Genomic DNA, 23539 nt, shown 5'->3' with positions numbered 1-23539 from the left:
TCAGCAAAGTGGAGCTTCATAATGGTGTGTTGAAAGAGTGCATCAGAAATCCCAGCAGGCCCTGATAGAAAGCAAGATACTATATTCCAAAATTGGTTGACTCGGCTCACCTTGACATAACAGGAATAATATAGGGACTCTTAGTGTCGTGGTTTAACCCCAGCTGGCAACTGAGCACCACCCAGCCGCTCACTCACTCCCCCCCTGGTAGGATTGGGGAGAGAATTGGAAGACTAAAAATGAGAAAACTCATGAGTTGAGATAAAGACAGTTTAACAGGTAAAGCAAAAGCCGTGCATGCAAGCAAAGCAAACCAAGGAATTCACTCACTACTTCTCATCGGCAGGCAGGTGCTCAGCCATCCCCAGGAAAGCAGGGCTCCATCACGCGTAACGGTGACTTGGGAAGACAAACGCCATCACTCCAAACGTCCCCTGCTTCCTTCTTCTTCCCCCAGCTTTACATGCTGAGCATGATGACATATGGCATGGGATATCCCTTTGGTCAGTTGGGGTCAGCTGTCCCGGCTGTGTCTCCTCCCAGCCTCTTGTGTACCTCCAGCCTCCTCGCTGGTGGGATGGGGTGAGAAGCAGAAAAGGCCTTGACTCTGTAAGCCCTGCTCAGCAGTAACAAAAACACCTCTGCATTATCAACACTCTTTTCAGTGTGAATCCAAACCATAGCCCCACACTAGCTACTATGAAGAAAATTAACTCTACCCCAGCCAAAACCAGCAAACTGGTTTGAAATTACTTTTTTAATGGCATAGGTCTCTCTTTTTTGGTAAGCCTCTACTGTGATGTTATAGTTAAGAGTGTGCATTCTCCAAATACACAGAAAGGAAAAATCACACAGAAACAAAGCAGTGATGATTTTTTCATATCTATTATTACTGTGATTTTTTTCTCATGGTGTGTGTAGCTTTAGTGCCCACTTCAACAAATGTTAAAAAATGAAGACAAATCCTTTTTCAGCCTCATGAGGAGCCGCAGCCTGGTAAATGCACTTCTATTGCAACAGGCCGAAGTGTCTTAAGCTATTTCGTAATTCAAAAGGAACTGAAGAAGGTTAGACTAATACTTGGGACATCTAGCATGAGGGTGGGATTTCAAAGGTCCTAGTAGGTCAGTGGGAGTGGAATGAGTGATTCCTGAGAAGAGCTACCCTTTAAATCACTGCTAGCAACAATTTCAGTGGTCAGAGCTGCTATTATTTTCCTTCCCACATTGCATAAGTCACCGCATATTCGGTCCATATATGATAATAAAATAGAGATTATAATTAATCCCTGTTGAATCCGTTTTTATATCCTTCTTCAGGCATCCACTTTTTGGACACTGGGCTGGCTGGAATATTGCTCTGATCTAACATGGTCTCTCTTATGCCACCTCATGCCTATTTATTGTTCTAAGGTAGCCCCATAGACACAGGTAACTGAAGCTTTAATCAGTCTGTGTGACACTGATCGGAGAGGTTGTAAATAGTTTGGAATGCCATGTAAACAAGACCCAGTTACATACCGAATGGTATGCGACTGCCATGCACGGTTCTGTTCATAAAAATGGAGTTATGCATCAGAGTGAAAATTAAGGTCATGTAGATTTCTGTATGTGGCAATTCTTGCAGAGTATATGGGCTTTATTTGCATAATTAGCTTGCTCTTACTCAATGTCCTCCATACTATGCTGGTATAAAACCGTATGTATCAGCACACCAGTTTTTTTGGCACAAGAATTGTGCAGTGATAAATAGGTAATTCTAAAATACATAACGTTTTTTATACTAGATACTTAAATCAAAGCAGGGTGAAGCTGCTGTCACGAATGGGCAAATAGAGAATCAATCTGAGCGACCCTCTGATACCACATGACATAAGAAACAAAGTTCCTGTTGCTGCTTTTCCTTACACAAGGATTTACACGTCTCTTTTGTGCTCAACTGACACTTCTCCCATATTTTTTAAGACAGCAATTGTTGATGCCGCTGTTCTCCTGTCAAGTTTGGTACAGACCAGCAAAGACAATCCTATATGTGAGAACCCAACAATCAGCAGTCACCATAGAGGGATGACTTCCATAGGAAACTGCGCTTATAAAACAAATCTAAGATTAATTCACACTGGAGTTTGATGCTGGAGATTCTAGAGGTTCGTGTTAGGTTTCTTGGATATTATATGCAATAAACAAATCCAAAGGAAAAGAAATAGTGCTTAAAAAAAAATGCCATTATTTTTATTTCACTAATACATGTAGACTGAATCTCTTCTAACGCATCCTAGATCAGAATAACAGCTTTAGTGGACACCCTTGTGTCAACACCCTTCAATCAATAAACTTTATTAATTGGCACAAAAAGATAGTATGGATCGCTGTACATGTTTCCACTAGAATGTTTCCAACATATCACAAAACCAAAACATGAAGTATAAGCATATTTGCTTATGTTAAGCATAACCACCCTGGTGATAAAATATACAGATAGTGTAAGTATTACTTGAGTGGTAAATATATTTAATGATAGGGTAGTCAATAGGGAGAGATCTAGATCCCCTAGGAACCTAAACCATCGCAAAAAGATGTATTTTCACATATATTTATATGTGTTTTCCAATGTTAATTGTTACTTCCAAGAAGGAACATAGGTCCTTCAGGGGAGAACGATTTTTTTCGGAGCATATGTTACCAGCTTCAGTTTAGTGTCCAGTCAAACCAATAAAGATTATTTCACTTGATTCTCTTTTTTCCTCACGTATCCTCAGCCATAACAGGCATACCACCTTTCTGATAAGATATAAATACCCTTCAGGGACCAAGGGTCCAAATAAGGAACATCTTCACAACTCATCAAAAAAGAACACCTGAAGCATAATGATATAATTCATATTCTGGTACAAAACTGTCACAATGGAAACCTCCGGTCCACAGAGGAGAAGATAAGTATTCTGATAAACATTCTTCTGTGTCTAACTGGAAGCAGAAGTTCATTAGGTTGGCTACCAGCTGGAAATGTTCTTTTAATTAAGATTCAACCTGAGTCTAAAAATATGTAATGAACTCTTCCTTGTTAGGAATTGCTTCGTGGTTTCTTATCAAGTTGCCAACCTCTACCTGTGTGGTAGTTATTACTGTGTTTATTGTACTGGAGTTATTACAGTATTACTGACAGAATTCTGAAAGAATATATCTTTCCATCATCTTATCCTCTTAATAATCCTACTCAGTTTCTCCAAAAAACAAACTTCGGAGCAGGGGCAGCTGGGGTTGGACTTTATACAGGCCCAAATACTGCTCTAGGCTAGTACCCTTTTCGATTCAGTCATGAGGAAAGATCAGCTCTGATTATTTCTCTCTCCCGAGCAGGGTTTTGCAAGCTGAGTATTTCTTGGTATGAAAACCAGAGAATTCAGACATACAGGCACCTTCCAAAACACAAGTACTGACTCTTTTTTTCACCTTGATTTTAACAATATTTGTTGGTTTCTTTGACGTGCAAAATCCCATTGGTGAAAGCAGGTTTTAATTTGCAAGAGCTGAACAAATTAATTTACTTTTTATCGCTATTTAGGTACTTTCTAAGTTCATCTTAAAGCGTTGAGGAAATAAAAGCTACCTACACTTACAGATCTTAAAGAAAGCATATCTGACTTATATTTAGTTCTTATTGTAGTTACATACAATAAGCACAGAGATTACACTGTCCTCATGGAAGTGCATTTGGCAACACCCCTATGCACGTTGTCAGTACAATAGCACTGCCAGTCCTAAAGGAATGCCTACATTGCATGGCGTATCATGCTAATGTAGACTCACCACACTGGCCTCTTCCCCACTTTATTCGCCGGGGTCCAGGTGACCACTTGAACTCAACAGTTCATTAAAGAGCCTATTACTAGCTCTTGAAGGTGCTGCAAGGCAAAGTTGGCATGTTCAGCACCAAACACATTGTTGAGAAGCAGGGAATTAGCACGTTGGCTTCATTCAGACTCCAACTTGTACCTGCAGAGCCTAACTTGTAGCTGACTCTACCAGCACTGGGTAACAGAAGACATCATATACCACAACAGATGTTTCCAACTAGCTCTTACAACAGCATTATAAAAGTTACCACTTCATACTGCACAAGCTTCTGTGGGCTCTCCAGTAATCTCTCTGGTTCTCACTCTGTATTTTTCCCGGACTTCTGCACACAACTATTCATCCTCTAGTATTCACGGCACATTGTTGTTTTATTCGAGGTGAGAGTAATGAGTGCAAAAGGGGGGACAGGAGAGGCACTATCCTGATTTTAAATTGCTTCTTCCTGGTACCAGAAACCCATCACGGTGCTTCTCAGACTGCAGTGTGTGCACAGCGCACATCCCTTGATAGCAATTTCCTCAAAAAGGGTACCAAAAACCAACGTTTGAACAATTGACTCAGTCCTGGCACACCATTTTCTAGTCCCTTGTGGAGTTTGAGCAAGGACAGGCCCAGAAGTACAACATAAGGGCCCAGGCTGCCTTAGACAGCAGATTAGACACCATATCACTCTTATGAATGCAATTACAAAGGATGGAAATTGCTCTTGCAATTATCAGCAGCCATTCAATCTGAGGTGTAGAAAGCATCTAAAATGGGGATTGAATTCCTCCCCGAGAAGTATACTGAGAACGAGACAAGAAATGCTATAAATGAGAGGCCAGTTCTGCCAGTCTTGAATTCTTTGTTGCACTGTGGTACACCTTCCAAAGAGAGGGGAACATGTCACCATCCAGTTCACACGTGGGTGAGAGGTGGGCGTTATGGCTTTGAGTCACTTTCGCTAGGGAGAGAATCCAACCTAGGCAATTATACTGCCATAACAACTGTATAACCACTGTATTACGAAAAAGTGGAGGATCACCTCTTCCAGTTCCATTTCAGAAAGAAAATAAACACAAATGTTCTCTGAAAGGCACAAGTCCTGCCAACATGCCAAGCATGTTCTGAGCATGCCTATGGGATCAGGCCCCTCAGGAGATACGGCAGACAGGAAAACCAAATATGCCCCACCCTTAGGTGGGTGATAAGCTGAAAACAGCTCAGACCAAGGCAGTTCTGTACATGCACAGGAGCATAGCTCAGCATTTAAAGAGCTTTAGAATAATCGCAGAACACACCTACCGAGCCAGCTGTAGGCAACACCTGAAGAAAAGGCATTTTAGGTGGTGAGCTGGAATATAGTCACGTATGTCATCAGACTTCATTTTAGATATCGTCTCTATTTCTGACTGACTGTCTCTTAAAGGATATACATTATATACATACATTGTAGTTTCCTTCATGTCAGCTGACAAACAAGTTGGCCACCAATTAATTATTTACGAGTTTATGCAACAGCACTGAAGAACTCTAACATTTTTTTGCAGGGGTGGGTGGTAAGAGGAATCAGTGAGCAAGCCTTATATAGGAATCGTTTTACCCTTCGGTGGGAGGAGAGAGGGCAAGTGCTAAGCTGAGGTCCTGCCGCACAGAGCGAGAAGCTGGTAGAAAAGGGAGTTGTTCTTTCCTTTTCTAAATTCTTTCAGTCAGATTCCACTTGAACCATCTTATCCAATTGCCTCCCTAAATCTAGATCCTGAGTGAAGAACAAAAGCAAAGATACAAATTTAGGAGACGGAATGTAACCATATATGCCTCCCTTCATCATGAAATAAGCTTTGTTAAGCCAAGCTTATCCTTATCCCCGAAACTTCATAATCCTTTTTGGTCTGCGTAAGGATATTTGCTGCAGCTTCATTGACATGACTTACCCATACAAACAGCCGCCAAGTCAGCATCCTTTAAATCTTCCAGAGAACCTACAGGGTAGAAAGTCCGGAATCTGTCTAATCATGAGGAGACAGGAAATATTCACGAGTTGGAGGTGGGAAAGAGGTTGATGGAAACCCATTTGGAAAAGAGTTAAAGGAGGCAATGATAAAAATTATCCAAGAGGAGAGTGAGAGAAAAACTGAGAAGTGAAAGGAGAATACTGGAGCTGTGTAATATGAGAACAAGAAAGTAAGTGGAAGAAGAAATAAAAGATTTATGACATTCTTCCTCCTTTTGCTATAAAAGATTGTCTACATTGCTTATTAAAATAGCCTACACATCATCAAGTATGTGAAGTGTTTGATGATGGAGGGAGGGAGACAGACTCAGAGTGTCCATTATCAATTTGAGAGAGAAGCTTGTTGTGAGAAGTGACCCTGCTTAGTCAGAAGAAGAGATGAAGGGGACAGTGGCTTAAAGAAGGGACTTGGCGTTTGGAATAGAAAGAGAAGGACAATAAGTGGTTTACCTCTCTCTGCACATCAATTTTAACAGTCCTCTGGAATATTGCATTTCACTCTGATAACTTAAAACCAGAAAGACTTCCAAACATATGCCCTAGATCTTCAACCCCATTTGCACATTCTTGTGTTTACTCTTATCTGTAAGATTAGTGTAAATGGCAGATCCAGGAGTCTGGCAGTCCAGGAGTTTGATTTTTCTTTAAAACTGCATTTTAGTAAAGGCTGGGCTTTTGATTACATTTTTTCTCAAAAGCCTCTGGTTTCTTTGAAATCTTGACCATTCAGAAAGCTAGTGCCTTGAAACAAATATTTTTGTTTGACAAGCTGACTAATTTTGAATGTAAAGTTACATTAAACCCCTGAATTAAGGCAAAGGAGCTTTGAGGATGCAAATACAGTTGGGTATACAAGCTGGACAATATCTAGGGGGTTAGTTCCCGTTATTTCAATTAGAATTAAACATTTAATTACTATGAGAAGCTGGAGATAGGATTGCTGCAGAATAAAAAGCATGCTGCTTTACTCTGCATGACACACTGTATTTACATGACCCGAATTCAATTCCTAACCACTGTCAGGGACTGTGCCCCATTTCTTTTGCTCTTTTGGTCTACCTGTATTAGAAAAAACACTTGTAGCAGAATAAACTCCTGAAGCAAGCAGGATTCTGCAAACTATTTCCCTAATTTCCTTGTTTCTTCCAGGTATTCCAGATTGCATATATTGTCTTTCAGGGATCATTACAGTTATGAAAAACGTGATGAATAAGATTACAGTCTCAAGAAGACTGTTTAAGCACAAAGCCTGTATTTCAATCTTCTTAGTCTGTCAGGTATGTTTTCTGTTGAACAGGCTTTCACTGAGCACGTTTTCTTCTCCTTCTATACCAGTGTTACAGCTGGGGCAATTTCCAGTTATTCCTCATTAAGATCAGACTATTAGAGACTTCAGCATTAGTGCGAATGCAAATGAAGTGGCTTGCCAGCTTCTCACCAGGTGTTAGCCTGACCCCTTGAAGTCTGTGAACTGTGTTAGAATTTGATACACGTAAACCACCTTAATTGTTAATAACCTTTATGAAAGAAATGAATATTCACACAAAGCAGCCTGTTGAACCAATTAGAGACAGAAATGTTTTAATTAAAATGAGGTTGCAAATAGACAGACTCAATAAATTACTACGTTCAAATGAGTAGAATGTTAACTAAATGCAACAAATAACCAGTTTGATTTATGAGACTGACACCAGAAAGAACCATTTTGTGTCAGTTTTGTATTTCGAGGATTTCAGTGGGACTCAGGATCTAATCAGCACAGCTTTCAAGTCTCACCAGTAAAAACCCATAGGAATCCCTAATATTTACATTACCTTCACCAAAACATCCATTTGAAAATGTCTTTGTGTATGACCCAACAGAGCGTGCAGTGAAATCCCTGCATTCACGTGAAGACAGTACTATCACTTACATACTTATAAAATGTTACTACTGTTACACATAATTGTGGATATCACCATTCTAACCAACCTTGGGTTTGGGAACACAGAATTGTTCTAGGTACTAGTTAGAAGGGATTTTCAAATTACATTCAAAGCAGTTTTTGAATAACTACTTTTTTAATCAGGATCCTTTTCAGTGACATCTGTCAGCTATTATTAGGAAGTAACCAGAACAGTGTTGTTAGTACCTGCACATACACACAAAAAATATAAATAAAAAGAATAAATGAAGATGTTCCTTAAAAACAAAGGCAAAAATAGAAAGTCCAAACTCCTTCTGCTTTGTGTGTTGGGCTTGATGTGATTTGTTACCTAGAAGGCGGCTGTGGTCGTCTGTAGCTTGTAATACATCTAAGCTGCTCACCAGTGGGTTGCAGATGGGTCATGTTGTTCATGGTGGAATCTCACTTTAAGATCTTTCACGTTTTCCTCCTTTAGGTGGTTTGTCCACTGAAAGCTGGGGCATAGAGTTCTGGATATGAATGGCAGAGGAGAAGAACCACTTTTCTTCCACATGGTCTTTGCTTTTATGGGCAAATTGTCTACTTACTGCCGTTACAGACTACCTTCATGGTTTTAGGTCAGTTAGGTGAATACAGTACAATACGGGTTTTGCCAGTATGGCTCAACTGTCCCATAATGAAATATATGAGCTATAAATTATATTAGAAAATGTCATCATTGAATCATCATTCCTTTGCAAAATCAGCAAGATTAATCAGAGCTCCTATGCTCTAAAACAGGTATTGACTTTCAGTTTAAAAATCCTGAAGAGGAGCTTTATTGATATTCTTATCATTTCTCTTTTTTCCTATATTCTAGCTTTTCCAAAAAAACATGTTATCACCACTCAGCTTCTTTTTTTTCCCCTTCTTTTTTTCCTGCTATTAATTGACATTCACACATCTTGTTCTTTCATACATCCTCTATTTCTTTGGTCTGTTATTCACTGCTCATCTCTCCTTATCTACAGTTTACCTTTCCCATAAAGTTTAAAGCATTTCCAGTGAAAATATTCTACTATAGGCCCACTCCTAGCTTCTTCATTTTGTTGGCTCTCTCTCAAAACCCAATTGTGTTCTTGGAGAGCTACTGTGCCTCTACACAGGCGGTCATTACGCTTCCACTAGCAGAAGCTGTCTTTGACCATAAGCAGGGAGGAGCTAGGTCCTTCTTGGGGCCAAACAGCTAAGTACCAGGTACCAAACTGGTAAGAGAGAGTACCAGGAAAGGAGCTGGTTCTTGGGGATGCTGAAAGAGAAGAAGAGTTTGCAAGGCCCAAAGAGGCCCACATGGGATGACAGAATTAGGTATGATTTATTTCCTTTCCTGGATACAGGAACAGAGCCACAAAGGTACTTAGTTGCCTAACAACCAATGTACATGCCCACAGGTCCTTGGAATCACTGGGAAGTAAGCATTTAGATGAAAATTAGTATGTATAAAACCCAATAAAAGCAAGAGTACCCTAAATACCCTTGCAATCTGGACCTACTCTTCCGTGCCTAGGCTTCTCAGTCTTACTCAAAGCTGGTCTACATCAGAAAGCTAATCAGACAGCACAGTCACCACCCAAATAAGAGGTACACATGTATTTATGCATATAAATAATACATGCTATACAGACTCTTTGGACTGTATTCAAACCAACTATTACAGGTGTAAAACTTAACATCTACTTATCTGCCTCCCTACGCAATCCACAAACAGTACTAGTTATAACACCTAGGTGGTTAGAGCGAGTAGTGTACATATGATCAACAGCGATGGGGACATACCCCAGGCCATCTTGTTCTTTGCGTACTTATTTTATCTGTTCTAGAATATCCCTTAAAGATCCCCCCTGCCCTAGTGTGTCCTGACTCCCTGCAGTTTGCTTCGTTCTATGCCATTTTCACTGTTCCACTGAGCCAAACACACTAAGAAGGAGACCTTATTGTGGCCTTCAGTACTGAAAGAGGGCTTATAAGAAAGATGGAGAGAGACTTTTTACCAGGGCTCGTAGTGACAGGACAAAGAGCAATGGTTTTAAACTGAAAGAGGGTAGATTTAGATTAGATAGAAGGAAGAAATACTTTACTGTGAGGGTGGTGAGACACTGGAACAGGTTGCCCAGGGAAGTCATGGGTGCCTCATCCCTGGAAGTGTTCAAGGTCAGGTTGGACAAGGCTTTGAGCAACTTGATCTAGTGAAAGTTGTCCGTGCCCACAGCAGGGGTTTGGATGAGGTGATCTTTAAAGGTCCCTTCCAACCCAAACCATTCTATGATTCTACGAGTCTACAAAGAATTTCCTTTCAAACTTTTTCCATAAGCAATGAGCTGGTGCCTCCAATGAAGTAAACCAACCAAGCTGATTCAAGAGCTACTTCTCCCCAGTTAAAGGCCCCGTTCATCATGGCTCTAAATTCTGAGACTGAGAGCAGGAAAAACAGAGGTTCATGGTTGGGTACAAGAAAAAAAAAAAAATAATGTATCTTTAAACCACTTCCCCACCCATTCTTACTGAAATTAGCTTTGCCCAGCTCCTGAGTTTCTATGCCAGAAGACGCACGCACACACACACAGATGGTCTGTGCTGACTCTTTGCAGCAGTCGTCTGGTGAAGAGGTTCCCTTTGAGAGCTGAGAGTTTCTATCCATGCAGATATGCTTCAAGCCAGTGCTCCCCAGAATCCTTCAGTGAACTGCAGGAACAGAAAGTAAAAAATGGCTTATGGGGAGACAATATTCAACTTCACGGGAAGCAAAATGTAGTTTAGATGTAAAAAGAAGTAAATGGAAAAAACGGAATAAAAACTGCATGGACATCTCGAAGTCTGACTACAGGGAATGAATTGAGAGGATTTAAGGAAAATAATCTTTGAAACTTTAAAAATTTTTGAAAATTAAAAGTGCCTTTGGAAAAACCTAAATAAACTCTAGGTTTGATCTCTCCATGGATATTGTTTTGAAATGGCTGCCTATGTCCCTCCCTTGCATGCTATTACAGTGCAAACTGTCTTGTTAAGTGATACTTACTGCAAAATATCTACAAAGGCTGTCAGTAAAGTCTTGCTTTTATACTCAATGCCATGCTTATCACAAAGGGCTTTCACCAGAGGAGCAGCTTTCCAGTAGTTGTGTCGAGGCATCGTGGGGAAAAGGCTGCAGAATTGAATGAGAGATAGCTATTGTAAGACTTCGCTTGCATCACCCTCTGTTCCCTCTGTTCAAAATATTTCCCTGACCTCCCCTAGAAGGAGAGCAAAAGGTCTCCTGAATGGTTTCATGTGAGGCTACATGGTCTTTCTCACTTTTAAGTGCCCCGTATTATTCCCACTCTTTTCCCCATAATCATACTCACTGGTGCTCAATTTGGAAGTTCAAGTGCCCAGTGAACCAGTCATTGAAGAAAGATTGCTTCACATTGCATGTTGCATGGAGCTGGAAGGAAAAAAGACCAAAGAAATACATGATTTATTTTTCTGGAAGTCTGATAATTGAACCCCAGCAATTATTACCCACCCTCATCTAGCATAAAAAGCAATTTAGTGTCAGAGATTATAGGTATCATTGCCCTGAAGAATTAAACAAAGTCTAGATTGAAATGGGTTGTTGGGACATAGGTTAATTCAGCTGGCTCTTCACTCAGAAAGAACAATTTCTTCACTGGCATGCACACAACTCCAACTGTGGTTCTTTTAAAGAGGTTCTCCTCACATCTTTCACTTGGATGGAAAGAAAAGATGCCCAATAAAGAAACAAAAGCCATTCTTCTGGCCTCCTCCCACCAGTACAAGTGGAGTCAGATGCAAAAGTACGAGGCCAAACGTTTGTGTACACAGGCTTCATCTCACCTAATTTAGACACCTTTAGTTTGAAATCTGCATCTGAGCTCATCACTTTAGGGTCAATGGAGAAAAATAGACATTTTTATGGTGTCATTCATCTGATCCAATTTAGATGTCTATTTTAGGGTAAGATGAATCATGCTCTAGAAATGGCTTTTTCTCTCCCATGAATGTAGCAGGTGTTCAGATGTAGGCATCCAGATCTCATCAGATGAATATCAGGCTGGGTCTTTTTCCCCTCAATATAAGGAAAAATGCTTAGAACCCACCATGTGGGCTTATACTGCTGGAGGAAGTATAGATGTGAGTAAAGTTGTATTCACATACTCATTTTTATCAGACCTAAATTTTGTCAGATTTATCTTATCTGCAGTAAACCTGTAATCTGTGGGGTAAAAAAATAAAGGTATCCAGTCCCACTTTGCTTCTCTTTAGTTGGCCTAAAAAGGAGATTGACTGCTATTCTATCATCAGTACTTTTTCATAATATGACGGGAAAAGCGTTGTGAAAAATGTGTCAAAAATAGGATTTTTTTTTTTTTAATCTAGTTGTCCTGTTTTCCAACTAAAGTTTTAAATGCTTTGGCTACTACAGAAATGCATGCCTATTTAACGAACGGCAAGGACAAGCCTCATCAACACAGCAGTAAAGCTAAGAGAAGAACAACATTGTCTTTGTCCTATAATTCAGAACTACAGATCCACTCTTCCAGAAGAAAGGAGATTCTCACCTGAGTAGATACCCAGTCTTTGTTCTTATCATAGTCAATGTCCATTGGAATGTGATTCATCTGTGACACCCAAATAAACCAGGTACTCTCTAGGTACCTGGGCAGATAAACACAGAAACACTTATCATATCTCTGATCCCACCCAAAGATACCATTAAAACACTTTCCTGAGTCTCGTCTTAAGTAAAAGAGCACTTTTACATAATCCAAGATTTTCTATTCCATTCCTTTGCCTCCTAACTTCTGGAGTTTCTTTTGAGAGTCACTAAATTTGTAGTCGCAGATGTCCCTGAGCAGCCGCCACCACCACCTCCCCAAGTTACACTGTTCCTTCTTGGCTGACTATTTATTTCTGAGAAAATTGTAGTGAGTATGACTAGTTTTCATTTATTTCCATTGAAGCTCAATATTGTTTACAAATATTAGTCATGGAGACTCTGGGTATGCTGTGTGTTACCTGGACAGCCAGTAGTACACCATGAAATTGTTAAATCCCATTAAAGGAATATACATAAGACAGACTCGGATGTTGAAAGACACAATCAATAACAGGTCCTGTAAAAAAAAGAAAAACAAACCAAAACAAAATAAAACAACAATAAATATTAAAATAAGTCTTTGTTGATGAACTCCCTCCACTCCCTCCTCTCCCCTTTACTTGAACTGCAGCATTAAAAATGTTCTTATTTATTGATCTCTTATTTATCAAGAGTAAGCTCCACACCATCATTCTGCCTCAAGTTGAGTGTGTCCTTCAAATATTCCCACAGCACTCACTTTACCATCAGTAACGAAAGACCAGCAAACAGCCCTGTAATCACAACCTGCCTAGGTCTGATAGTCTTCTGTTAACATTTATTCAGCTGCTAAGAGGTTAAAAAAATTCTCCCTGGACCCCTTGGCTGCATTCCTGCTGCAGCAAGCCTAGAATCAGCCTTTTCTGTCTTAAGCCCCACAATCACCTGAGGTGAAGGTTAATATAGCCACAGACTGGCAAATATCTTTTGAAGTCTTCTAGAAAATGCAAGTAGTGCTTACCAACCACTTTTTCCTCTTGATTGCAAAGTAGAATATAGACAGCTGGAAGAAGGGTACAAGTGCCAGTGGGGCCAATACTGAAGGGAAGAATGAAAAGAGAGAGACATTATAACTTCTCTGCATCATAAATCTTACAGAACGGGGGTGGGGGGTGGGGTGGGGGGGGGTGGGGGGGGGGGAGGACACAACAGTTCCCCTAGAAGATTCTTCTTTGCAGTGGAATAAAAAAATTGCTGTCTTCCAGTTACACTAATTTTTCATGTGTCCACATAATCTGTTCCTCTTTTCATCTCACCAGTTCTTCATTTCTTTCCCATCCCTTTCTTCTTCCCACTCAATTCACCCCTATCTAGTACCTACCATCACATAATCCTAACAGAGACGTAAGGGGCAATTCCTCCTCACGTGAACCTTCTTTAAAGTGAAGGAAGCTTCCTGAAGCTGTGACTTCAATAGGGGTGTCTTTAAAAATCTTTATTTTGGGGAGGAGATGCAGTCATGATTTTTAGGTGAAGTTCCTATAGCACTGCAAGGAAGTGGGGATACTCACGGATGAAATACTTATGTTGATAATTGTAAGGCATGAACTTCTTCTTCTTTTTTCCAAGCTGAAAAATGAAAAGACATTGTAATGGGTCAGTTGGAGACCTGAGACCCTTCATAAGGTATTTCTTATTCCTGTCTAATGAACACATTGAGAACTACCTCTTAATCTCTCTAATTCAACCCCTTTTCTTGAAAAGCAGGTGCTGAAGTTCCAAAGCAATGCAGAAAGGCAGATTTCATTTGAGCCTCTGTATCCAGATATCAACGTTATGCCAATGTCAGAACAGAGCCATTTTTAGGAGAGTTCCAAAACTCATGGCAGGATACAAAAATGCTCAAAAATCACAAAACCACTCACAAGTCATTTGAATTTTGTAGGGGAAGTTTCCAGTGATGGCAATGAAAGTCCAATCTAACCAATTCCACATATTAACCACAGAGTGCTGAGACTATGGCTGCTCAGGGAGGAACAGGTTATTAACATGAAAACTAAGACAAGAAACTTGATGGGTGACTAATGCAGGACGTGTTTGCTGTGAAAGCTACATCTGAATTTCTGTATCAGATAAGATAGGATGCAGACATCCCAAATTTTTGAATAATAGAGGAGATGATAGTGGCCAGAAATGACACAAGCATTTGGATGCTATCCTAAAGTGATCACAAGATCAAAGTAGTAAGTACTCTATAAAGACATCCGCCTTTTTGTTTTGTTGAATATTTTGCCTTCAAGTACCTGAAACAGCAAAAAGATGAAATACCTACAAAAAGAACAACTGAGTTTATTTCCTCACAGTCTATTTTTTCACTATTTGCACAAAAGGGTTCTTAACATCTTCTGCAAATTTTGTGCTTATGATTCTTCAAAGGACAAAATAATAAGGTGGTAAAGCAAACTATTTCCAGAGCTCCCCTATCACAGAGAAAAAAAGCTTGAACACCTCAAAGATGTCTTCGCTGGATCAAACCCGAAACAGAACAAATGAACTGGACTAAATGAAACCACTGAAATCCATTTTGCCCATTCAAAGTGTGCCTGAATTTTCTGTTAAAAAGCAGGAAGACATGAGAACTAATTTTCTACATTTTCACTTCCATCAAACCCAATCTAACACAGCCAGCCTACTCTAGATGCTCATGCTAATAGATAGCCATGAGAGATCTTTCAGAAGAGCACTGCCAAAATCCTTCCCAGTTGCAGCTAACAGTTTTCTATGAATAAGTATTTTGTGTAAACTCTCTTTACAGGAGTCTTTCTGAGACAGCAGAGCTGGAATTTCCCACATGCCTTGGAGAGCTGTAATTTCTTTGCTTATTACCAGGAGAGTGAGAGTTCACCGGGGAGGTTTAGATAGGATATTAGGAACTTCACCGAAAGGGCTGTCAGGCCCTGGCACAGGCTGCCCAGGGCAGTGGTTGAGTCCCCATCCCTGGAGGTATTTAAAAGAAGGGTAGACGTGGTGCTTGATGACATGGTTTAGTGGTGGGCTTAGCAGCGCTAGGTTAACGGTTGGAATTGATGACCTTAAAGGTCTTTTCCAGCCTAAATGGCTTGATGATTCTATGATTATTTTAAGAGGCTGGTTATCTAGCAAAGAGGACATTTCATCACCCCATGAGTAAACAGAGTTGCCAGGGAAAGAAAAGGCAAACGAGACCTTGCCCATCCTGATGATATCAGAAATCATGAGGATGCAGGGAAGGGCTGTTCATGGTTTTTATTTTTATGAAAGCCATAAACTTCGTGATTAAGAAATAATTTGCTATGCTTGTGTTTTGTGCATAGCAGCTATACTGATCCTGAAGGATTTAGGTGCCAAACAGCTCCCACGGCCAAAAGGACCCAGAGGGAACATCTGACTCACTATCTACAGGATCACTACGAACATCTAACACTAATGCAAGTGGACTGACTCATTCTTTGGACTGCCTTCGAGGTGCTTACCCTGCTCTTCTAGCAACACACAGAACTTCACTGATTTTAAGACTTTGCTTCTCAGGAGCTGGTGCCTAAGCATCTTAATAACCAGTCAGTACATGAGACTCTCAGACCTTGGAGTGCTTTGGAAATTACCATGAGTTTATGCAGAAAGGCACAATCTGGGTTATTATTATACCTCACTCTACAGCTTTCTGTCTTTAAAATCTTTGCTTCTCCAGCCATCCCCACGCTCACCTCCACAGAAAGCGTCTTTCCCAAGCTGAACAGGAGAGGGTGCATGTTGAGGTCAGGGTCTTTGCGGAAGCAGTTGGGTTTGGCATGGTGCTGGTTGTGTAGGTGATTCCACCAGCTGGCTGGCAAGCCCTGCAGGAAAAGTTAAAGACCAGGGATTCAAACTAGAACAATATCAACAATTACATCAGTATTTATCCACCTATTATTGACAGCTGCACTACATTTCCCTCACAGGCGATACTGCCCGAATGTAGGGACGCTCCCATTCATTGCTTAGTCCAGATGGGCCTCAGAGTCTATTCCCACCATGAGCCAATTACCTTCAGAACATTTATCACAACCATCTGCAGAAGTCGATTCCATTTAGGCTTCCTGAAGACAGAGCAGTGCCCCAGATCATGTTGGAACCAGCCCATCTGGATCTGGAAGACAAAACGATCACAGCGGCGTCGTGTTAATTTGCCTCGGGATTCTCTGTAACTCCATAGCGCGAGTGCATCTTCCTTCTGGTTTGGGGAAGGAATGCTACCTGCTGTCCTATGTGCTCAATGCTGAGAATTTAATTCCAGACTACTGTCCACTACAGCTGCTCAATGCTTGATATTGATTTTATTGTAGCAGCTAAAGGGAAAGCAGTAAAGCATCTTTAACTTGACTGTTACAGCATGGAAGTCTTTTGCTGCCATTGCAAATATATAATTTCCAAGTAACCAGCTAGAAAGTGTAAGAATTTCCAAATCCATAGCTTCGTTGCATTTCATATTCCCACAGAAACACAAGAATGCTCCCTGTGGAATATCTTCCTTAGCAGATATTAGGCAAACAGAACAGATTATTTAAAAAATTAGTTACTTCGCACATATTCCACGGATGTCTGAGCAAACCTAAGGTTTCAGCGCTACTAAGAAAATCTTGCTTTCTTCCTCCCCTCGCCCTCCAATTTCTCCCACCTAAGGGCCACAAAGTCCTGTTCCCTCCTTCCGTACACCTACCCTGACACGTATCGTGCCCTTCTATGATTCAGTTTACTAAACAGCAGAAAACTATTCAGGTCTAATGAGTGTAATTGGCTTCTGAAGGACCCAACAAACACCAGAGCCATCAGTCAGTAAACAGAAGGAACATGGAGCCAAAAGTGGAGCTGAGAATGAAATATTCCCTCTTTTGCTGAGGTAAGTGATTAGATCAGCTCATCCCGTCTTGTGAAATTGCCGGCTCCACAACACCCCACGAACCCCAGTGAGCAGCTCGTCAGCAAATCTAGATTTGCTAGAGGCAGCAAAAATTATGGAGAACATGCGGCTTGTCTTCAGCCAGATTACAGGATCTAAGAAGAGGCAGTAAAGCAATGACTGGGATATGAACATTTCATTAATCCTCTCCATTTGGAAGAACCAGATGTGGCTGCAGTATTGAACAGCTGTCAGGAGTTTACCTGAGCAATGGTGAAGAATGCAATGCCAACCAGGAAAGGCACTAAGGATATCCCAAAGTACCAGACCACAAGCCAGGATGCAGCATCCAGTATCAGCAGGTGAAGGAAAATCAGGAAGAAAAAGATGTAATTTGGTCTCAGAAGTCCCATCTTCTCAATAGCACAGCGCAGCTCACGAAAATCCTCTAAAAGTGATTTCTGTGGGTAAAGTGAGTATTAATGCACACCTACTTTGAAAATGTAACAAAGCAGACCCAGGAATCCCAAAGAATATCTCCTCTGACTTCCATGGCTGCTATCAGAGGGGGTCTCTGTGCAAAAATGAGCATGAGATCAACAGATCTTGGATTTGCTTTGACGCTGGAAAACAAGTTGCTGACAGGCTCTGTTATTGAGATATCGCAGTGGGAAGAACCGAGGAGAATTTGGGGCTCTGGGCCTCGTTCCTTACACCCAGGTGTGGATTTAGCGATGCTGGGACAGCACATGTTCCCATGCATGACTACTGCTGGCTGCCTCCCCACCACCCAGCCTATGGCACAGTGTCAGGCATGCTGCTTCAGAAATTATTTCTGATAGCTCCCTTATTTTCCTTCTCCTCCCACACTGCACCCCAAGCCATTCCCACAGCTGGATTCTAGGACACTTACTTTTTTATTAGACTCAAAGCTGGGTTGATCTGGTGCCAACTCCCCGATCAGCAGAGATTTCAAGTATTTTTTCACCAGAGACTTATCATTGTGAAATGCCACAAAGGCATCCTGAGAAACACACAAAGGAAGGGGGTAAGAAGGGGTATGTGACTGAACACCAGATGCTGAGCCTCTCCTTTTTTCAGGTCTTTATTATAATCCATAATCCAGTTTCCTTTGTCCATTTTTGTCCCTTTGGTTGCTCCTGTTGTTCTTTGCCATCAACTGGAACTTGGCCCAAGGAAGCTGGAGAAGTTTCAAGAAACTAGGTTTCATAAAAGTACCTGGGCGAGGCTGGTAATAAACGTGAAACTGTTTGATGAAAAACTCTTTGCAGAGGGAAACATGCTCTTTCATCTGCTTGTTTCAGCACAGTCCTTCCCTCGAAGGCTCCAGCCAGCAGCCCTGCCTTACGGATGGGACCCAGGAGCAGGAAAACACCTCAATGAATGAGGTGTGTCTTTGCCATGCTTAGGATGATGATTTTAAAATCCTGTTTTTATTACACTAGGACCATAGGAAATATATGCTGAAGCTCCATACACAGCAGGACTAACTGGGTATCTCTTACAGCTCCCTCTAAGTTTTCAGACTGATTGATGTTTTGGGGAACTGGGTAACAGTAGTGACACAAATGGGTCTGTCCAAGAACCATTTGAAATACCAGTTTCAAAAATCAATATAAACTAAAGAATAAAGGATGAAATGCCCGAAAACCAAAACTCTTCTTTAACTCATGTCCTCAGTGAATTTTCCAGAAGAAAGGTAAAGAGGCTGACCATACTCTTTTGTCTTCCAGGAAGAGTAGATATAATAAAATCCTCAGTGTCTGAGCAGCCAGGTACTTGCTGATTTTGGCTCTGAAAAATCAATGTGGGTGATCACGACACAAAAAAATTCTGCATGCGTCTGGTCAGGATTAAGTCCCTGGAAGAGGACAGAGGACTTCCCTTGTGCAGTCTGACATTCGTCTGGAGTCCCTTGTTTAGAGACAGTCTGACTCCGAGTACTTTAGTCTAGAAGTCAGAGTAAGGTGACTTTTTGGACAGATGAGCTTTCTACAGATATCCAGTGGCTCTTTGTCACAGTGACAAATGAGGAACTCTGTCCAGACCCAGAGGACTGGGGAAATCTTTCCATTATGATTCTGTGTCCCTCATCCTACAGTTTTTTTATGCATTTTTATGTAGCTCCCTCTTGCCAGGAATTCTAAAACTGAGTCAAGCTGTAAGTAGCTATACTGCAGCTTAGAAACAGGAGCCAGAATCCTTTTAAGCAGAATTTCCTATCCACATCATCATCATTACAGATTCTTATCACAGAAACACAAGCCTTTCAGTCCTGCAACCTGTCCTTTCTCCTCCCTGCTCTTAGGCCCTGATTATCATCTTATGAGAGATTAACTTTAAAGGCTATCATCTGTAACGCACCTAACCTCCAACATTTGACATCAATGTAGTGTTCTGCAAAGCATATTGTCTATATTTATAAAGTAATCCACACAGAGGAAGAAAATTCTCACCATATATATACAATTATGAGTTCTAGAGTAGTCAAGAGTACTTGGAAAAAAAATCTTGGATCCTGGCTTTAGGCAAAGTCATGCACCAGATGATCTTTTGAGACACCTTCCAGTCCTGCTTTTCTGTAAAATTTCAGAACTCTATATTTCTCAGAATATATGGACATAGCAGCATTTTAAAAGCAAAAAGAACGATAAAGTCTAGCAGAATAAAAATCAAGAGCAAGACAGAAGAATGTCATTATGATGCAACATAAATCCACAGTGTACCCACAACCTTGAGTACTGCACGTAGTTCTAGTCCTTCTGTCTTCAAAGGGATGTGGTACAACTACACGTAGCAAAAAAAGATGAATAGAGTTCTAGAACAGCTTTCATACTAGAAGACTGCCTTGGAAAACAGGTAACAAGTTAATGAGTTTTAAAAACCTGTAAATAGCATTGAGAAAATGATGGAAAATCTATTCACTGTTTTCATAACACAATAATGAAATTATCAGGAGGTAGGTTTAAAATGTATGAAAGTAATAATGAGGAAAACCACATTGTAATATTATTGTAATAATAAATACAAATAAGATCAAAGGTCATTCTTTAATCTCATTCATACCAGACAAATTCACTGTGGTTAAAACCCCTGGGTGTCTACAAAGCATAATAATCTAAATGCAAGTCCTTACACTGGTGGCTGCAAAAGCTGGGAGGACATAGCTTGGGGACAAATCATTCCATGCCTTCTGTATTCCTTGTCTCCTTTTGTACAAGTCCGGTAATAGAAACTGCAGGAGATGGCACCAGGCTACAGGGATCTCTGGGCTGGCTCGATATGGTTGGTCTTACATTCTTAAGAGTGGCAGCCTCAACATTTGTCTCTATTGCTGCAGTAAGCTCATTACAGCATGGCACAAAACATCATCTGAAAGGGATGTGTTGATTTAAAACTGGCACGTTCATCTTTAAGTAAAAACAGAGTTTTCATTAAAAAAATACTTTTAGCATGCTTAAATCCTCCTGAGAGAAGACTACAGTGAATTAGCATGCACAGAAGGTTTACTGGGAAGGTAAGAGGTTGGTGAGAGAGCCGGTGGGCAGGATTGGTGTCCCTTCTCCAGGTAGCTCCTCGTGCAGCCCTGTTTGCAATCTCCCATCACGTTATGCAGGTGCTGCATAATGGACACACAACCCTCTCCTTCAAACAGGGCTGTATCTGCCAGTCAGTGAGCTAGAGAAGAAAACCAACGAGACTCAGAAGCCGCCTTTTTTCTTCATTTGAGAACACTAGGTATTTTTCTGCCTCAGTTTCAAGTAGGGTGAAAGGAACGAAACGTGAAAAATAACTGATCTGACCCACTTCGGGCCATGAGTTAGGAAGTGCTATCCCATTTTATATACTGAAACCTGAGGAATCAGGCAGCCTAAGCAACTTCCTTGAAGTCAAAAAGTCTTGTCGTGACAAGAATTAAATCTGGGTCTCCCACATCACAAGTTTATGACATAATCCTGGTCATGTTTCTAATGTGCGTATTCCTGACTATTCAGAAATTCAGTACCTACTTTCAGCAAATAGTCTGTGAGATCTGCTTAGAATTTATTATTTCTGTCAACAAGCAACAAATTTTTTTAGAGAAATCCTCTAAATGAAAGAATTTTGCAGGAATCTCTGGAAAATCTATTTTCAAATAGTGATTATTTGTAGAATTTTTCCTCATCTTCTGCAGCCAAATGTCATTCTGTTTCTTTCTCAGTCATTTTTCCTCTATTTTATTTCTTTTCCCCCCTCTTTTGAAGTAGCCTTTTTGCTCAAGACTCTCTTCTCCTCCACTTACCTGTACAAAGTAGTGTCACTTCCTTGAGTACCCCCTTCTCTTGCTTCTCTGCCCCCAAAATTACTTTATGTTTGGATATTACCTCCTCCTTGTCTATCTACCCATGCTCTATCTTTGGTTATCATTTGCTTATCACCGATCACATCCATGTGACACTGAAAGAGCAGCCTTTAAAGTAAAAATACGCAGTGAGCATACCCCTTCCTACCCTCTTCCCTTTCTCACTGCTGCGAGAGACACTTTTCAGGCATCTGGAAGATGGCTTGCCTGATCACGCCTAGGGGCAAGGCAACCTGCATGGATATTGCTTTGTTTACAGCAGGGTGTAATGAACCTAGACAGAGCTTTACAGTTTGCATAGGAGGTTACCTTGAAGGTAACCAGAAGGGCATTTTTACAAATAGCCCAGATATGTCCATTACATTATCTGACCAAGCACAGAGCCAACTACCATGGGCACTCTCCACTGGCGTCCCGCCATGTCATCCTGCCCTGACAACAGAACCACCTTCCTCCACTGTCCTTCTAGATCTTACCGTAGCATCTTGCCCAGCATAGTGGCTAATAACTCGGCTGCCTCCAGGGTGTTGTTTGGAAAACTTGCTGACATCATAAACCTTCCTGTCAATCACCAGCCATTGCTTCTGACCTTGACCATGGCCATTGTGGATTCTGATCTCTTCCCAAGTGAAAAGCTGTAGAAAGGCTGAAACAGGTCGTGTCTCCTTTCCGGTGGAGCCAGTCTGTGGAGCCATCTGTACCAGTAGATGTGCAGTCAACACAGATTCACTAGTCTAAGCTTTGCAGCACTGTGTCCAGGTGGAGGGTGAATCGTCTCAGCCTGCCCGTTACACAGTCCCTCCCCAAGCCACTCCCTCTGCTTCTAGGGCTGGTTGGCTCCCCTTGCCCAACACACCCTTCCATAGCTCCCTCCTCTTCTACGTTCACACCAGACACTTCGACACACCCTTGAATAAAAGCCCTGTTCCTTCATCTTTTCTGAGTTGCCTTTGGAAGGTCTGATTATGCATGAGAACTGTAGCCTACTTCACTGAATATAAATGTGTATAAATAGAAAGACTTAGGAAGATTATCTGTTGTTCAGTTAAATGGGATAGCAAAATGATGGAAAGAACTATTAAGTGAGCACCTTCACAGAGCATTAGGAACTGGATAAGGTAAGCTGTTAACTTGCTTCTACACTGCTAAGTCAATATGGGGGTTAGCCAGAAGAGAAATCCAAGGAAGGCTGTGGGGAGCTCTTCTGCAGCAAATATTCAGTGATCTTAGAAAACTGAAGCACTGTCAGCATCCTGTAATCCTTTAATCAGTCACTAAGGTCAGGAAATCCTGCATTTATCATGCAGTGGAGCTTCATAAAGTCATATAGCACCAAAATGTAAAGCTGTAAAGGAATTTGTGTGGAGAGGCAAAAGCTGTTATTAAATATGTTTGCTAACATCTCTCATTCCACTGTAATTCCTGCCTTCAAGGCATAGGGCCAACTTTTACATAGCATAGTGAAAACAGAAGAATGCTCCAAGGTCTGCAATCTCTCCACAAGGTGTCTCTCAACAGTCTCGTCACAACCCAAAAATTTCAGGTTGTCCTTTGGGCTTTGAAATTTTTCGTGTTGACCCTGGCATGCTAAATTTGTGTGTCTTAACTAAAAGCATTGTTGTTCAAAATACCACCAGATCAGAGTAAAGACAGAGCACATTAGGAAAACATGATTTATCTCCTGTTAATTTGGCTTGCACATTGACAATACGGTGCATACAGTTGTTTTCAGTTTCCTGTGTATACTCCAGTCATTCAGTCATCTCATTGTTCACGTAATTCATTCATAAGTCAACAACAGATGTTAAAAGATTTGGGGGTTGAGAATAATAATAATAACAACAATAATAACAATAACAACAACTACTGTTAACACCAAGTTTGGCTGTA

At 40.9% G+C, this 23539-nt stretch overlaps 1 protein-coding gene across 1 annotated transcript; it reads right to left on the bottom strand.

Moving 5' to 3' along the window:
- Positions 1 to 7483: 7483 nt before the first annotated feature.
- On the bottom strand, positions 7484 to 22716 carry LOC104009395 (acyl-CoA (8-3)-desaturase). Its single transcript, XM_009461377.2, has 13 exons — positions 22126 to 22716; positions 18200 to 18310; positions 17550 to 17747; positions 16435 to 16536; positions 16115 to 16243; positions 13943 to 14000; positions 13393 to 13469; positions 12812 to 12909; positions 12355 to 12451; positions 11137 to 11216; positions 10812 to 10937; positions 10298 to 10477; positions 7484 to 8265 (listed from the first exon to the last, which is right to left on the bottom strand). Exons 1-12 carry the CDS (start codon positions 22342 to 22344, stop codon positions 10426 to 10428), a joined length of 1347 nt encoding a protein of 448 aa, XP_009459652.1. The 5' UTR covers positions 22345 to 22716; the 3' UTR covers positions 7484 to 8265; positions 10298 to 10425.
- Positions 22717 to 23539: the final 823 nt, after the last annotated feature.

Source organism: Nipponia nippon, unplaced genomic scaffold (assembly GCF_047370975.1).
Source record: "Nipponia nippon isolate SJK-2023a ecotype South Korea unplaced genomic scaffold, ASM4737097v1 scaffold_10, whole genome shotgun sequence".
Classification (NCBI taxonomy): Eukaryota; Metazoa; Chordata; class Aves; order Pelecaniformes; family Threskiornithidae; genus Nipponia; species Nipponia nippon.
Note: the sequence above shows the minus strand (reverse complement) of the source record. Positions and strands in the feature narration are given on the sequence as shown.

Bases quoted from the DNA above. Each gene is read 5' to 3' on its own strand.
- LOC104009395 (XM_009461377.2), bottom strand. From the start codon at position 22,344: ATGGCTCCACAGACTGGCTCCACCGGAAAGGAGACACGACCTGTTTCA. The intron at 17,748-18,199 runs GTAAGTGTCCTA...CTTTACCCACAG, and splicing joins GCTTTGAGTCTAATAAAAAA to AAATCACTTTTAGAGGATTT. The intron at 16,537-17,549 runs GTAAACTCCTGA...TTTGTCTTCCAG, and splicing joins CATTCTTCACCATTGCTCAG to ATCCAGATGGGCTGGTTCCA.